This window comes from Ornithodoros turicata, unplaced genomic scaffold, assembly GCF_037126465.1.
Source record: "Ornithodoros turicata isolate Travis unplaced genomic scaffold, ASM3712646v1 ctg00001160.1, whole genome shotgun sequence".
NCBI lineage: Eukaryota > Metazoa > Arthropoda > Arachnida > Ixodida > Argasidae > Ornithodoros > Ornithodoros turicata.
In genome coordinates, this window is record NW_026999482.1 from 79,080 (window position 1) to 96,674 (window position 17,595).

Genomic DNA, 17,595 nt, shown 5'->3' on the forward strand with positions numbered 1-17,595 from the left:
GATGTGAACGTGAACCGGACACAAGAAAAAAATGGCGGTGTTTCTGTGGGATATGCCATTGAATGATGCCATGAGGCGAGGTTTTGCTTGATTTTTTATTTTCTTTCTACATCACCATAGCGCTTACGAAAAATTCGAACGAAACTTCAGACAAATGGCTATCAGTCTGCAAAGTTTGGGATGGGCCAAACACAGTCTTCTATTTTTACAATGCTCTCGAAATGTGCAACGTTTGCTAGAGTAACCGCAACGGCTGTTCTTCCTGTTGCGGACTTCTCCCTGTTTGTACACAAATGGCGTCACAGTGTTCGGCAGCGCCATCAATTTGGTAGAGTTGAACTACGCCCAAAACTAGGAAGCGAACAAGGTCGCGTCCGAAAGCCACGGCCTTGAGGGGATTGCTATGGCCCCTATAAAAGGAACGCTCCGTGGAACCCAGCCCTCCCTTTTCGATTTGTTTCGGTTCAGTCTGTATCTACCAGTCCTGATGTAAAGAAAGAAACGAGAAAGATAGAAGCACAGTCAGCCCTCAGCACAAAAAGAAAAGTTCTGTCCGACAGTTGGAACAACCAAGACCAAAACCAGAACCACTGCATTCGCTACTAGGCTTCAGCAGCGGCTATAGACCTCTACCTGTTTGTAAACAAATAATGTCATTGTGTTCGACAGCGCCACGAATTTGGTAGAGTTGAACCGTTGAACTATACGTTCAGAGCTAGTGGCAAACAAGGTCGCGCCCGAAAGCCACGGTCTTCGGGGGATTACGATTGTCTCTGAAAGGGACGCGACCTTCGGTCCTACTTTTCTTTCAATAGGAGGCAGTGACCAAATGCCCATTCGTGGAACCCAGCTCTCTCCCCCTCGTATCTGTTTTGGTTTCAGTATGTCTACCAACGTCATGATGATGTTTCTCGGGTGGAGGTTTATTCAGCGCAGAACAAATGAACCGCCATCTACAAGCCTGACAGAAAGCGCCGAGAAGAGTTTCATATTTCGCAATTTTTCCTTTGCCAATTACGTTCTTTATGAACATCTGCCTTGATTCGAAAGGGAAGCCTGGCCTGAACCAGAACCTGAACCTAAACCTAGGGTTGCCACCAGGCCGGTATTATACCGGCACGGCCGGTTATTTGGGCGCTCTGACGGTTGCCGGTGGGAAGGTGTAGCCTTTTGCCGGTATTAATTGTGGCTCATAGGGGCTTCTGCGGGCTTTCAGTTCAACATTCCACTATAGCTTGAATAAATCTGGAACACAGACCCAGCTCCGCAGTCACCAGGTCGTTTTCTTATAGTTATTCATTTTTGTCATGATACAGCCACACACAGGAACATATATGTTTCCTCGTCTTGAGCGAGCACGCTCTCTCTCTCTCTCTCTCCATGCGTGTGCTCGTCCACCCCTCACCCACTTTACCTTTTCCACGAGCCTTTCCTCCTTTCCATCTATTTCACCTCCTCTCCCTCAGCCGGTATTTTTCACTACGAAAGGTGGCAACCCTACCTGAACCTGATACAGACACAACACAGCAGACGACAGATGCCCTGTGTCGTCTGCTTGTTATTTATTTTGATCCTATTTTTTTTATGGATCGTCATGCTTGCTGTTCTTATTCGCGGGGTGATGTATCGGTGTGATAGGGTAGTATCGGTCATGCAATGGTGTCAAACGCACACCGTATATAACCACGAATCTGACCTTCTTGCAGCATCACTTCAAGTTCATAATGTGTGAACATGTGATCAGTAGTAATGGTGAGATTGTTTCAACAAAGAGAATGAAAAGCCGAGGTGAAGAAGTACAAGTACCGCGCTTTGTATGTATTTGTCCCTTCTACGTTGTTCAGCCTCAGAACATCCAGAACATCTCTCTCATGTTCCGCGCTAAACAGCCGCTGCGCTGGTGGCGCCACTTTCGCGGGCTTATTTGTGCTCAGCTGAGTGATGACTCTGGCATATGAACAGACTGTTGATAAAGCGTTTGTCAAACGCAAATAGCGCATTCTTCTACGTGGTCTGCCCTTCGTAGGGTGTATAACGGTCTCGTGGTCAAGATAAGCTTGCATGCTAACCTTTTGGTTCAGGTTTCCCAGTTTCAACTTAGTCCGCTTAGCTGCTTACTATGTTCACGGTTTTTACGCGAAAGCTTCGCAGTTCGCGCTTACTTGTTTTCGTATACCTTCACTTCGCGTCTACTGGACTGACAAAGGGTGCCAGTAGTAACCGTTCCCTCACACTCTTGCACATAGTAAGTAGAGAACCACTAAAAAAAGTTCGCGTTACCTTTCTTGACGTGTTTCACAGTTGGTTCACCTTCGCCTTTGAGGCACCGTTGCATTTCACGTGAAGTGTTGCATTGCAATACGACGCCAGAATGCAATGAAATGCGTAGGAACACCTGCTACTACCAAAATACTAGCGTCGTGTACGTCTGTTTCAGGTTACCGAATCAGTAAACTCGAGATACGAATGATAACTGAAATGATATGTCATTCTTTTCTCCGTCCGTCTCTCTTTCTGGAGCAGTCCCTAATGATTATTTTCTGCAAAGTTCGGGTCAAGTCGAAGTTTGAGTTTCTTTCGTAAAAAGTGATCTCATGTTGAGAAGTACGTCCTTAACTTTACTCAAAGGAGTAGAGTTTGCTATGAACAAATAATTTTTCGTGTTTTCCTTTGCTCGTTCACAGTCTGTCTGTGCAACAAGCCAAGATGAGCAGGCTAAGGTAGTTACTAACCGTCGAGATGTATTGTTTCCTGCAAACTGTTCTGAAGGCTGAAACAAGGATACGTTTCTGTTCGACAGCATGCTCTACGTCAATCAGTTCGATACATGGTTTCTGAGTATTTTATCCCAGAGTTTGTAAATCATGACACGCTCATTCTACAGGTCTACAGACATGGCGACCGGACCCCCATTTCGACGTACAAGGACGATCCGTATCCCCTGTCAGTTTGGAAAGAAGGGCCTGGCCAGTTGACAAATGTACGCAAGAAAAGTTTTCCTCTTATTTTTCTCTGCCTTTCTGTAACGTTGTGTGCACTTCTGACCAGGGATCGGAACCGAAAACTGGAAAAAAAACTTTATTTTCTGACGAACCCGAACAATTTATTTGCTTGTCCTGAACCGAGCTGGAACTGAACTGGAAAAAATTCATAGGGTTACCGGCTTGGGAGTTAGTCAAGAGGTGAAATAATTGTACTACCGACCGACCCTTTTTATTTTTTTATTTTTTTTTACACAGCTGCCCATGAACCGGTTAAACCGGGACAAAAAAAAGTAACTGTGTCAATCCCTGTAAATGTCCCTACCGCTGATCTGTTTGTTCTGTGTGTGTGTGTGGGGGGGGGGGGGAACCGAACCGAACCGATATAACTAAACTGGTTCACGCTGATAATTTCGGTTCAGTGGAGGCTAACCCGGACCGGACCGAAAAAAAAATACCGGTTCCGATCCCTGCTTCTGACACATTAACCACCAATTCCCACAGACCGGGTGCAAGCAGCACTACTTGCTGGGCGGCCACCTCAGGAACATTTACTCAAACCACGGCCTCATCACGGGCAATCCTCACGAGGTGACTACGGATTTTCTAATGCGGCCACGTTTTAGTTCGCCCCTGTTAAACTAAGCTTTGGTTGTTTATACCGAATGTGTTTTCTTACAGATACACGTAAGAAGCTCAGACAGAGACCGCTGTCTGGCCAGTGCATCCTGCCACCTTGCCGGGATGTACCCACCTTCGGGACGGTGGGTCTGGGACGATAAGTTTGACTGGCAGCCAGTCGCCATTCACACGCGGCCCGTCGAAGAGGATCCGGTATGTTTTTCTTGTCGTGTCGTCACCATTGCCATTACGTAGCTTTCTCTGTAGAATATCACGGTGTTCTGTCGGTTACTCTCTCTTTGCTTCTTCCCGTAAAAAGTGTTGTAATCTATGGTGCCAGCAAATACATTTTATCGTCGGAGTAATTGAGAAGCAGGTACAGTGCTGGACAAAAGTTTACGGAACGCGCGAGCGGCGTATTTTCTCTGGGCAGAGACACCCTAGCGGCGAGCGGAAGCGGGCGAGTCCACTCGTTCAGAGGGATGGAAGAGTGCACTTGTGGCGACTCACCGTGGTAGTAGTGGTAACTTTGCCTTTTGAGTGTAACGAACGTCAAAATGGTTTCGTTTTCGGTCTACTGCACCGAGCTCGAGTGGCTATCGCGGGAAGGAAGTCTCTCCGCTATCGGAGAGATAACAGGGCGCTAAGATGAATTGAGGTGACAACGGGCTCGCAGTGCCTAGCTTTTTTCTTTTTTTATTAGACAAAAACAGAAGAAAAGAGCGTATACCCTTGAACAGACACACAAAAAAAGAGGCAGGGGGAGACGGTACTGTCTCAATACTTTGTTGGCCCCCTTTCGCAGCAATAACTGGGGCCATACGCACAGGAAGGGAAGCGTATAGCCGACGGACAAGGTGCACGTCCTTACGTAGCAAGGACCACTCTGCTTCTATAAATTCCCAGAGTGCGTCCTTGCTCCTTGTAGGCGTCCGTGTCTTGTTCATCCTATTCTTCAGGCTGCCTCAGACGTTTTCGATGATGTTTAAGTCTGGGCTCTGCGCAGGCCATGTCAGCTGCATTACGCTGAGGCGTAAAAAAAGAAAAAAGCTAGGCACTGCAGCCCGTTGTCACTTCAATTCATCTTAGCGCCCTGTTATCTCTCCGATAGCGGAGGGACTTCCACTCGCGCTCGGTGCAGCAGACTGAAAACGAAGCCATTTTGGCGTTCGTTACACTCAAAAGCAAAGTTACCACTACCACCACGGTGGGTCGCCACAAGCGCACTCTTTCATCCCTCTGAACGCGTGGACTCACCCGCTTCCGCTCGCCGCTAGGGTGTCTCTGCCCAGAGAAAATATGCCGCTCGCGCGTTCCGTAAACTTTTGTCCAGCACTGTACGTTGCATAAGCAATATGTGCGTGACAACACAAGCTAAATTTGTAAGCCAGTACTCTGGATACGCGTGATATTTAATCAACAGGGTGTTTTCTCTAACGTGTCCAGAAATGATATTTAAAGTGAGCGACAAAAGAAAAGCAAGTAAAACTTTTCTGCTACTTGAGTAAGAAACAGGTACTGCTTCACTAGTAGCACCTGTTTTTTTGTCAAGTAGCTGAAAAGTAGCGCAGAGTTTCTCTTTTATCGCTCACTTTAAATAAAATTTCTGGACACGTTAGAGCAAACACTCTGTATACGAATTCACTCTGTACTTTACTGAGGCATGGAGGTGCTATAGAAAAGACCATCTGTGACTTTCTTGTTTTTTAAATTCGAGTTTCTTCGATTACACCACATAAAGGTATGCCAACTGACCTCTTTAAAAGTTATCAATTTTAAAAAGTTGTTCCAACTTCTTAAAAAAGCTTCTACAAAAATTTCAACAACAACAACAACAAAAAAGTTTTGTAACCTTCATAGATGCAGCCTTATAATGAAATTTAGTGCCTAATAATGTGTCCCATTTTGCCAGATGCTAGCACCAGGTGAAGGGGACTGTCCGGCGGCAACCAAGGAAGACGAACGCATCAAGGCCTCTCCAGAGGGACAGCTCTTCCTTGAGAAGTACCACGTATGTTAAGACATTGCTTCCATTCTGTACTACGTGCATTATGTGTAGGGTCCTCAGTTTTCAGGTTTTATTTTAAATTTATAAATAAATAAATTTATTAAAACAAACAGGCAATAATTCACTTGACAGAATGGCGTAAATGCAGGCTAGCTGGTGGATAAATTCCATGATAGGCAAGTCTGAGCGATGGGCAAGAAGAATAATTCACTGTATTAACACTAAACACCCATTTACAAAAATAATAACTTGCTTGTTCAGGAGAGCATCACCCATCAATGAGCATAGAGGGCGCTGCTGGGCACCGCAACTTTGAAAAGCTCTTTTTGACATCACAGCTACCTGTAGGCATGCACAACAGTGCAAGTGCAGCAGTTGATAGCGAGCTATATTGATCTTGGACAGAGTCCCAGTACTGGGATGTTTGAATGACTTAATCGCAAGCGTAGATTGCACTGTTCATCATCATCTCGCGCTCACGTTGGTGATAGCATGCCTCGTACATCATTGGCTGTTGCTGCATCCTTTCTTTCGCATGTTTAAATTTCGCATGCCTTGCTGATGCGAGATGCTCCCTTATCCGGTCGAAGAGTTATTTTGCCGGATCCGTAACGATTGGAGCAATTGGATCGGATAGGATTGGATAAACATTGGAGCAATTTGCATTTCCGTCCGTCATTCTTCACGCTCGAAATCGAACCTGCATGCAAGCGTCCGCAAATCCAAAGCCGACGTACTTATCCCAGCAAAGTCGGACACCGCATGCGGCTGCAGTTGCAGTGCGATTGCAGTTATTTTGAATTTGTCTCACTAGATGGTGCGGTGATAGCGAGCTATAGGTGGGCCACCAGACGCAAAGCGCTGACGCAGTTTTGGCAGTCTGGAGTGTTCACTGAGATTGCTGTAGTTCATACGTTTGTGTGTGGATGAAGTCGTTTGCAAGCCTGGTCTACGGGTTTTATCGCACTCAACCTGAACTATTTTTATGTACAGGTTTCGCTAAGATAAACTTCGGGTTTTTTTCTGAAGATAAAACAAATAGAAACAGTACCGGGAAGGTAAAGTAGATGGGATAAATCGTGAAACTTTAAGAAATGTGTCTGCCTAATATTTCCAATCGGCTATGCCTCTGTTTCAGCTCCTTCCGTGAGATGGTGACACGGTCGAATGCGGCGTTGCAGAGTCTCTGCATTCAGTTCCACTTGTTCACTTGGTTTCGATATCGTCTGCAACATCGCGTTCGACCGTTTCGCCATCTGGCGGAAGGAGCTGAAACACAGGTATAGCCGATTGGAAATATTAGGCAGCGGCGGTTTTTCAATTTTGACGATTTATCCGCAGAGAAACGGACCAATGGCAGTATTGGCATAAAAATTGAGGGCATAATACGTTTTCTAACATATACTTTAGCTTCCCGACTCTGTTTCTATTTGTTTTATCTCCGTTACAAACCCCAAAGTTCATCTTGGCGAACCCTCTAAATAGGGAGTAAAAACGGGCTTTATTGGGTTTTACTCAAAAACTGAGGGCCCTAATTATGCGGTAGAACCCTTTATAATAAACTGGCCGGGACTTGCGGATAACTTTACTATATCAGGTGTAGCTTTAAGAGAGTCGTAAATGGAGCAGGACAAGTCATTGAGAGATTTATTACAGTGCTATGTACAAACAGGAACTCTGCAGAGTTAGGAAAATGTCCCTATTCTTCACCAAAACAGAAACTGTCGATTGCAAAATGGCAGATTTGTCGGTGATTTGCTTACGCGTCAGTTCGTTCCTGTCCACCATTTGCAGCAAGACCACCCCTTGAAGCAGTGTCAACACTTTGCGTTTTCTGCCACAGTCCGCCGCAAACTTAACGTCACACACACAAATAGAAAACACATGTCGCGTCGCCAAATGGAGAACTGGGAAACACGTGCTGGGCGTGCAAAATCGGGCAGAAACTAGGAAGCTACCTCGCCTGTGCCGCTATCCGCTACACATTTCCGTGTCACATTCAGTGGATGGACCAGGATGGACACAGTATTGGCTATTCCCTTTCCAGCTGATCGCAGCGTTAAAAAGAAAGCGGCACATAACATCCCCAGCGTCATCGACATGGCAGGATCCGACGTACGGAAACCCACATTCAGGTTCTCCGTTCTTTACTATAAGCGGTATCCTAGAATTTTTCTGTTTACTGTATCAGAAAAGTAAACCTTTGGGTCTATAGAAATTCAATCGGGACTTTTCTTTTACTATAAGCGGAGTTACTATAACGAGGTTCTACTGTACACGGTTTTTAGTGGTTAACGAGACCACCACCACAACTGAATGCTAATGGTATATTAGGTTATTACCAGGTTTTCTTTTTTTTTTTTTTTTTTCCTTTCTGTCCAGCAAGTCGCTTACAGCTAAAGGTGCACGTATTGGACAAACATACATCTCACACAAATCATATCCCCAAGCACAGCACACTGTAACATCAAATGTGCTTCGCATAGTTTATTGTTGAGCTGTAATAATAATTATATTAGATGTGCGAACAGATTGCACTAAATAGCGCATGTGATGCAACGAGATACGGGATGGGCATTTCGGGGAGAAATCTGATTTAGCCTGAATTGGAACTGATTTCGGAGGAGGGGGGAATAATCGAGAAGAGTCAGGTTTAACACGAAAGAATCTGACAACATATCGTATTAACATACTGGCCAGGGATGGGCAAGTTACTCGACAAAAGGAACTCGTTACCAGTTAAGTTAGTGTGCAAAAAAATGTAATACGTTACTAACAAAGTTAGAGGCAATCAAAAATTAACTTTAAAGGAGTACAGAGGGCCATCCAAAAAATTTTCAGATTAAGACATCTGATGAAAGTCTGTGTGTCATTATACCGAATAGCGTGAAAGGTTTTGATGTGTGCAATTTGTTTCCCAGAAAAAAAAATCGCATAAACATAGCTCCGTGCGTTCACCCTTAACTCGCCACTCCAGCTATAACGAGGATGAGGAGGTATGATGGCACGTCACCGATGACGGCATAAGGAGACTCGTTCTGGTTTGCCGGTCAGTAGGGGTCGCCTTGTCCCTTTGCCGCCGTAAACCTGTTTTGCCAGTTTTCCCGGAGAATTGGGGATAGAAGGAGCGGCCGAAGCATTACCGAGCAAGGAGAAAGGCTTTATCAGAACCCCGAACAGCCTAGTAGCAGACGACAGCGGAGTAGCAGGCAACATTTCTCTAGGCCAATCAGCGAGCGTTCTCCTTAGAGCGTCAGCACGAGGTTCCAGGCAGATCACAGGCTGGTACTGCTCTTCACCACCGTTGCGCACGGTCGCTTTTTGCGGCGTATTTTAAATTCAATTTCTGAGATAATTATGACTCTGTGGTGTAAATTACTTCGCATGGTACACCTTACTGGCCTACTTAAGTTTTATAGGAAGAAAACTGGGTGTTAAAAATGACTTCTGTGCTACGTTAAGTCACTAGGCTACGTTGTAAAAGTAACGAGTTACATTCAGCTTGCTTGCTACCTAATATACACTTTTTAGTTCTTCACATTTCTATAATTAATTTAGATCTTTTTAGGTTAATTTAGATCCATGTACAAAAACTATGCCAGTATCTGATATGACGAAACAAGCCTATCTTCTTTAGGAAGGGATTTCATGATTTGATCTCGTAATAAGGTTCTTGAACGGAGCACAAAATAAGCATTGAAAGTTTAGGTTCTACGAGTTATCCCCTACGCACATGTCGTACAACTGTGCCAAGTTGTAATTCTGCTACGCATTGCCATCTGTCAATTATAAATGCACTGCTCGTTGCCATGATGAACGTCACGTGAGCCCCGTAACGTACGGCCAAAACAGAATTCGTAACGTTCACTGCTTGGAATGAAACTTGGAACTTCCCTCAAGTTACTTTGACAAAGTTACTGGACATCAAAAGCAATGAGTTAAAAAGTTCCGAAAAAAAGTAGCCTAGTTGCAGTAACGCGTTACCTCCAACACTGGTACTGGCAGTGTGGAATACAATGCGCATTAGTGCTATTTGACGTAACATGCCATGAAGTTCTGCTGACCATGTCATGTCCTAGTGTTTGTTTGTAGGCTAGGCCAGCTCACACAGGAGAAAGGCAGTCGACTTGCTGATTGCTATGGTAGTTACGTCCCTGTCTTACAATGAGCAAAATCCTCGCGCTAAGGCAACGATAACAAAATCTATCGCAATTTGTTTTTGAGGTTATTTATTTAATCCGACAAGAGATTATGGTTAATCTTTGTGCAGAAACTGTACGTCTACCTGACGGAAATGTCGGGATCAATCATAAAAGATTGGTCAACGACGGAGCAACTTTTCAATACCCTTTACATCGAGGTGAGAGTTTGCACTGTCTCCGAGTTAGCCTCATTTTGGAAGCTTCCGCTTGGCTAATTTCTAACACCTACACTGTGTAGAAGCTGTACAATTTCACCTTGCCCAAGTGGACAGAGAAGGTGTGGTCCAATATGAGCTACCAGTACGACCAGAGTTTTGTTTTTTATGCCAAGACTCCACTGCTTCAGAGGCTACGTGCAGGTAAGACATACTTTTTTATTTTGAAGCGTGGTTTCTGGAAAAGACTATTCTGATACCCCATTTCGCCTCGTTACATTATGCCGGGAATTGTTCTCGTGTTACTGTATTTTCTCGAATCTAAGACAACCTCGAATGTAAGACGACCCCCCGAGTTTAGGGTACACGTATTTGGAAAAAAAAGTAAACGGGGATTGGGAGGCAGAATAGCAGTTGGAATCAATGCGCAATACAATTTATTTATCATCACCTTCTGCACTACTGCGATCTTTGTTGCTAACTGCACACAGCTCATTGTCCTCCGTTCCGTCCAAAAAGTTAGACAAACCATATTTCTTTAGAGTGTGCACCACCGACGTCGTCGTCAGGCACATTGTGCCAAGTGTCGAAAATTCACTGCGCTGGCACAATTTTTGATCGCTCCCTGTTGTTTTAGCCACCTCGTAACACTTATACAGTCAAACTCCTTTATAGCGAACACCTTTTTAACGAAAATACCACTACAGCAAATTTTTTTTGCTGGCCCACTGGAGCCTATAGGTCCAATAATAGACATCCTTTTTAACGAAAATACCTTTACTGCGATTTTTTTTTTTTGCTGTCCCCTGAGTTTCGTTGTAAAGGAGTTTGACTGTATTTCCGATACTTGAACCGCCTTGCCACCGCTAAAATGTTGCTGTCTTTACGAAAGTGTTAACTTTTCATCAAAACGCCAGAGACCGACACCGTGACAGCAAACGAGGAATGAATGCCGTCCCGGCCGTCCCCAGTGTGCCCGTATTGCCGTACTTGCATTGCGCTGATGACGAAACACGTGATATCGGTCACTCCGCGCTATTGGCCTGTCCCGTCACCCGCTTCCACCTCTCCCCCCTCCGACCTCGTTGTGGTGCGCATATTTGAATATAAGACGACCCCCGACTTTGGAACACTGGATTTTTGAAAAAAAAAAAAAAAGATTGTCTTATAATCGAGAAAATAGGTATGTATCAGTGCGTTCAGTACCTGGGAGAGTTTTTTTTTTTAATTCTGCGCTAGACATGGAGAGATGACAAGAGGTAGCGGGGGACGGGGGGTTAGCGTGCGTCCAGGGCCGACTTCAGGGGGAAAACTGTGCCGAAAACCTTGAGGGTGCTATAGGTTGTAAAGTGCTGCTGTACAAACCATTTGCAGGTCCGTTGCTTGGCGACATCACAGCACATATGGCGGCGATATCTGAGAATAAATCTGAGAACAACTACAAAGTCTACATGTATTCCAGTGTGAGTTTTCAAGACATTTTGTTTTTTCCCTGCTTTAGCTGACATGCTTTCACTGCACGTTTTAGGTGCGCCGAAATATTGATGGTGTAGCCTTTCGCAGTCGTTTCTCAGACCACAGGATGTTTTTACGTGCACTGCAGGAAGCTGTTGATGTTGGAGATGTTGAAGCTGTTGAAGATGTTCCTCCTTTTTGCTTTTACTGGCATCGTGCAGGCCTTCTGTGTAGGGTTGCCACTTTTGGCTGTCAGAGACACCGGCTGAGTGAATGAGGAGGAAGGGGGGGGGAGGAAATTTGTGATTGGGCGAGGGAAACAGTGAGGGTGGGAGAGGGTGAGGTAAATTCTTGAGGAGCGACGTGGCACATTTAGCAGTGTGTGCGTAAGCAAATGGTGTCCGCGCTCCCGTTGCGACTCCGCGTGGTTGAATGTGCACCGAAAAAGGGGTTGAAGTAACTAGATTAACGTCGAAAACTTCTTAAATCACGTCCCGAAACCCAGGAATGTTGTCAGAATTTCCCCATGAAATTCCTCCTTATGCAAAGTACCGGCAAAATGCTGCCGGTTTTGCGTTTCAACCGGCAACCAGCAAGAGGAGCAAATGACCGGCCACGTGGAAACCCTATTTCTGCGCGAAGCACTCTTTCCCGACAGTGGATGTCTTATCTTTGCCGAATTGGTCTGTGTAGCTACCATGAGTATTGTGAGAGCCTTATGTGTTGGGGGTTAAATGTGGTAACACTCTTCTTTCAAAACTTATGCTTAATTCTACTGTAAAATCTGATCATCTGCAGTACAGTAAAAATCCTTTAGTAGAGTGAAATTGTTCAGACTGCTAAAAACTCCACTGTATCACAAAAAACCTCAATATATCAATAGTTAATATACCAGTAGTTAATGGTTGGAAACTCGATGCACAGGTTTGCATCACTACACGCATATCCTCACTACGTGCATGTTTACTATGTGGAGGTTCTGCTGCATTGTGAAAAATTTGTGTTTGTCTACTGCTTTAAGTCAAACCTAAATAAGCTAATTCTCAGTTTTATGCTTAAAATACGTAATATTTTACAAAATATGTAAAATGCCACGTTGACAATGATACATAACTTCCCATGATCAAAAAGCAGCTTAGCTCTGCAGCATCTACCCTGTGCTTGTCCTTGCAGCACGACACAGAAATAGCATCTCTGAGGGAGGCCCTCGAAATCTTCAACAACAAGGCCCCAGAGTACTGCTCCACGGTTATCTTTGAACTGTGGCGGGAGGCAGACAACACCTATTCCGTAGATACCTACACGCTGGATGCAAACCACATGGATCCGCAGCCTCTGACCATTCCAGGGTGTGGCACCCAAAGTTGCCCCTTGCCAACATTCCTCAAAGTTGCCCGTGCCAAGGTGCCCGCTGATTGGGCACAAGAGTGTGGACTGAAGAAACTCATTACATTTTCTACTACAGGCGAGTTTTTGTCGTCGTATTCACGAAGTGCATTTCCTAGCTTGACTTCCGACAACAAAGGTACAGCACAAGGTAGCAGACTGATTTTCCGAACTTCCGGTGTCTGAATTAATACTACAACGGTCTGAAAAATCCAACGGTCCCTAAATTGTTGGTAAATTGGTTAATCAGGGTGTCTACCAACCTGGAAAACCTGTAAAACAGGGAAAATGTCAGGGATTTTTGATGCGACTGGAAAAGTCAGGGGATTGTCAGGGAATTTGCCAAAAAGGCAGCTGAAGTCAGGGCAAATCGCGGACAAGTGCCGTCACAAAGTGCAGTGAATCGCGAGTGCTGATGAGTGGTTGAGCACCCACGCCGCAGCAAGCGTTTCCGCGAGTAGCATTCGCCAATACGACAAGTTCAAAGGCAGAAAAGTATAGGGGCAGTCTTACTAATTGCTCAATAAATGATCTGTTTCATGAATGATCTGTGTCAAAACGTAGCAGCAGTCACCTAGTTCCCTTTTGTTTTGGTCAGGGAATTTACTTGCTATAGTCGGTGAAAACCTGGAAAAGTCAGGAGATTTGAAGGTTGCAGTTTAGTAGACACCCTGTTAATTTCAATCGGAAATTGGTTAATTTCACCTCAACTGCACTAAAGAAGTCCCCTGCCGCATGTGTGTGTGTGATGATACCCGCTTGTATTTCCGCGAGCGTGAGTGTTCGTGGTACCGGCAACGCGTTGGTAGCTGGTTAACAGTGAGAGGGCGCCCCAAACAAACTCAACGAGCGGGTGCCCACTCCGAAAGGCGCCGCCACAACGGCTATGATTCAAAATTTTTAGAGCAGCCTTACCTGGGATTCCAATTACCAATTCAATCCAAGCGTACAATCCAAAATTGTGCCTTCGATGTTGCCGCCATAGTGCCCAATATTGTCGTACATATTGTTCCTTGTCCGCAAGCGTTTCAGTTCTGAAAATCATGCCTTCAGACTTTGACCTGACAGGAAAAACTGTAGTTAAAAATGTGCTAATCTTACGCTGTTAATCCTACGCTGTTATCCTGTTAATGCACGGCTCCTCGTGGCAGTTCAAAGTATCGAACGAGTCTGAATAATTTGCGTCCGAAAAGTCAAGTCTGCTACTGCAAGTGGTATACATCATGGTTCGCGAATTCAGGTGGAGGCATGTTTTTCGCTACATTAAGGGGGCACCGACGTGCAAACATTATTCCTAGTGAAAGATGCCATTACCTTGACACTAACACAAAAGTAAAAAAAAGGAGAGGCCTCTGATTGGTCTTCTCAAACGATCTCCCGTGCTGAGTGGACGAATTGTTTGAATGGGAGACCGCTCCACATTAATGAGTTTTGGTAAACCACTTTGTAACGTCCCGTGACTGTAGACGGTACGATAATCGAGAACGATATCACGATAGGGCGACTGAGTTTTGGTGCACTGTGGAAGGAGACTGTACGGATTAATAACGCTGTAGGGCTCCCGCACTTCAAGAACCCTGAACCTCTTCAATATACTGCTGTTGAGGAGTTCTGTCATTGCGATCCATTTCGTTGGGTCCACCAGAGGGCTGCTCGCAGTCACCTTGAGCGGCATGAAAATGCTACAGGAGTCTGCACCACAATCTCGCTTCTTGCATAGTTGATTAGCCGTCGTCGTCGTCTTCACCTCGCGGAACCCCGCAACCTATGTGACGTCTCCGATGACATGGTACTCTAGTCCTCGAGAAGATCCGTACCGGAGATACGCTAGGGTGTCGCGCATGCACCGTCAGACCAACGCCGTATCAGAGATGCCAAAATGGTCTACTGAAACTGGGCCCTATTGTATTGTTAGCCTATAAACCTCTACCTGACAAACGTCATCATGACATTGGTAGACAGACCGAAACCAAAACAGATCGGAAGGGGAGAGATGGATTCCACGAATGGACAATTGTTCGCTGCCTCCTATTGAAAGAAAAGTCGGAGCGAAGGTCGCGTCCCTTTCAGAGACCATCGTAATCCCCTCAAGGCCGTGGCTTTCGGGCACGACCTTGTTCGCCACTGGCTTTGAACGTAGTTCAACTCTACCAAACTCATGGCGCTGTCGAACATTATGACATCATTTGTTTACAAACAGGTAGAGGTCTATTGTCAGGTCTTCTTGAGAACAAGCGAGGGAATGTGTAAGTTGAGTCTTCTTGCACTCATAAATCACACACAGTGCGCGTTGTGAAGCGAACTGGCATCACTGTCCGAAGGACATGAGGATAAACATTGTCAGTGGAACATTCGCGAGAACTTGCGACCTACAATTCAGTGAACCGGTATTGAAAAATGCAACGGTACGCATCATGCTGTGCATTTACGGGAACACCACGATCGGATCTGTTCCAAATCCACACGGCCACGATAGGTAAGCACACGCTTCCCCTGCTGTGTCATTGGATGCCGCCAATCTTTGCCTCCTGTGGATCCCATTCATTGCCGCCAAAGACTGCTACGTTTTCATAGCGTTTTTCTTCTAAACGGTAGCGCTGTGTGAACTAATTTTGCTTTCAATACATTCATTGAAATACAGACTTTCACTTGAGAGCGAGTTGTTTTTGCATTTGAGGCCCCTTTAAGAGCAAGGTTTATCACGGCTCTTAGCAATACATACTGAAGGTGAAGAAAACACAATGTACAAGTTTCCGGCGATGTAGAATCAAAAATAACAAAGACTGTTAAAGAGCATCAACTGTTTACTATATACATAAAAAACAAGACTTTCGTGCAGTGGGCTGCACTTCTTCAGGTTTGAGGACCTGTTACAAGTGGTGAAGCATATACCAAAAACCAAGTCACATGGTGCAAGAGGAAAGGGTAAGGGTGAAGAGAACTACAAATGCAATACAAATATCAACAAAAATGAAAAACAAAATGCAATCAATAGGAGGTTGCGTTTCATTTTTGTTGATATTTGTATTGCGTTTGTAGTTCTCTTCACCCTTACCCTTTCCTCTTGTATCATGTGACCTGGTTTTTGATATATGCTTCACCACTTGTAACAGGTCCTCAAACCTGAAGAAGTGCAGCCTACTGCACGAAAGTCTTGTTTTTTATGTATATAGTAAACAGTTGATGCTCTTAACCGTCTTTGTTATTTTTGACAATACATACTGCTCAGGATTTTTGTTACCGACTGCTACCGATTGATAAGCGAAGTCTCGTCAATTGTCCTTTCAGAGCTGGCAATCATCGCTGGAGTAATGGCTGTGCTCCTGCTTACTGTCTTCGTCGTGGGCCTCTACTGTGTATGCAGCAGACACGGCAACAAGAAAAGGACAGTGGCATATTCCCCTCTGCCAACTGAACTGTCCATCAATTGACTGCCATTATTAAGAGTACCGTAGGTTAATCCTCCACTATTATACGAGCCGAATAATGTATTTACTGTTTAGGTATACATCCTTTTATACGCGATTCACGGGAACTGTGCCTAGTCAGTCAGTGGGTTTACTGTTATGTATATAACTTGTCCTCGGCATATCCAATTGACATATATTTACATTAAGACGTACCTTTAGAAGCTTTTACATAGCAAAATATCGTGTTGTTGGAGCAAACGTTGATGAATGTGATGCTGCAAAATCACCAGGTTAATTAAGCATCGTGTAGTGTATGCTACGTGAAGTGGGAATACCCAAAGCAATTCATAGTTATGCAGGACATAGATGTTTATTGCTCTACCAGTCATGAGAAAGAACAAATTGGAAGATTTTTGAAGCAGTCACACAATCCTGCTTTATATTCTGTGCCTCTGTTGTTAGATATTATTGTATGTGGTTCATATTTTTACTGGTTGTACGATGTGCCACAGTAATTCCGTGGTTCCTGCAGAACCACCCGTTAATTCAGACGTTTCGATAATTCCGACATTTCCTGTCGGAACTGTGATAATTGAGCATTTCCATCCAGATTACATGGCATGAATTTCATGTTAGGTGCCAGCAGTCCAAGGGAATTTGGAACTGTACATGCAGATCTCTTGTTGTATTGTTCTAACCATATATGCTCACCTATTTGTTTTATACAAATCTAAATGTAGAAAGTTTTTTGTTTTTTTACAATAAGTATGGAATTTTTGCTGAGTGAATAGTGCTTTCAAAGCTACTTATTCACGGGTTTACCCCTGTGCTGTTAGGTCTGTTTCTTTTTTTTCTCTCTCTCATGTCAGGTGTTTAAACAATCTGGTTTTGTGTTGGAAGCTATGAAAGAGTGATTTATTTTTTTATATATTTTTCACATGCACTGTTTGATTTTATCCATGCAATATAGTTCAAGCATGCATGCCATGCTGACCGTCCTACAAAAGCAAGTTTGCAGTTTGCAGTGAAGCAGAAAAGTAAAAAGTTCAAAACATGTATTGTCCTGCGAGTGGTGCATAATTTCTTGTGCATTGAGCTTACAACAGTACTTTCCACCTGCTGTTGGACACACATTGTACGTCAACTGTAGTGATATTGGGAAAGAGCTGAAACAGGTACTGGAGGGGAAACTTAAATTATGTTAGAGGCTGTGTTATTAGTACTCAAAATCTCTATTCAGTTACAATTAAGTTACAATTGAAATCTCACCAAACTCTTCCTTCTCTCTGCACCACACAGATATGCGTACGGACACGTAACGTTCTCTGGCACCTGCTAGTGAGGTTTACGGATAATTCTCTGCGTCGGGAGATTACG

At 44.5% G+C, this 17,595-nt stretch overlaps 1 protein-coding gene across 1 annotated transcript; it reads left to right on the forward strand.

Moving 5' to 3' along the window:
* Positions 1 to 1,918: 1,918 nt before the first annotated feature.
* Positions 1,919 to 17,276, forward strand: LOC135376573 (prostatic acid phosphatase-like). Its single transcript, XM_064609108.1, has 10 exons — positions 1,919 to 2,245; positions 2,885 to 2,980; positions 3,486 to 3,572; positions 3,663 to 3,815; positions 5,515 to 5,613; positions 9,881 to 9,970; positions 10,051 to 10,171; positions 11,342 to 11,430; positions 12,596 to 12,887; positions 16,097 to 17,276. The coding sequence occupies exons 1-10, from the start codon at positions 2,120 to 2,122 to the stop codon at positions 16,237 to 16,239; spliced, it is 1,296 nt and encodes a 431-aa protein (XP_064465178.1). The 5' UTR covers positions 1,919 to 2,119; the 3' UTR covers positions 16,240 to 17,276.
* The last annotated feature ends 319 nt before the right edge of the window (positions 17,277 to 17,595 follow it).

Bases quoted from the DNA above. Each gene is read 5' to 3' on its own strand.
- LOC135376573 (XM_064609108.1), top strand. From the start codon at position 2,120: ATGTTCACGGTTTTTACGCGAAAGCTTCGCAGTTCGCGCTTACTTGTT. The intron at 2,246-2,884 runs GTAAGTAGAGAA...CTCATTCTACAG, and splicing joins CCCTCACACTCTTGCACATA to GTCTACAGACATGGCGACCG. The intron at 10,172-11,341 runs GTAAGACATACT...AACCATTTGCAG, and splicing joins GCTTCAGAGGCTACGTGCAG to GTCCGTTGCTTGGCGACATC.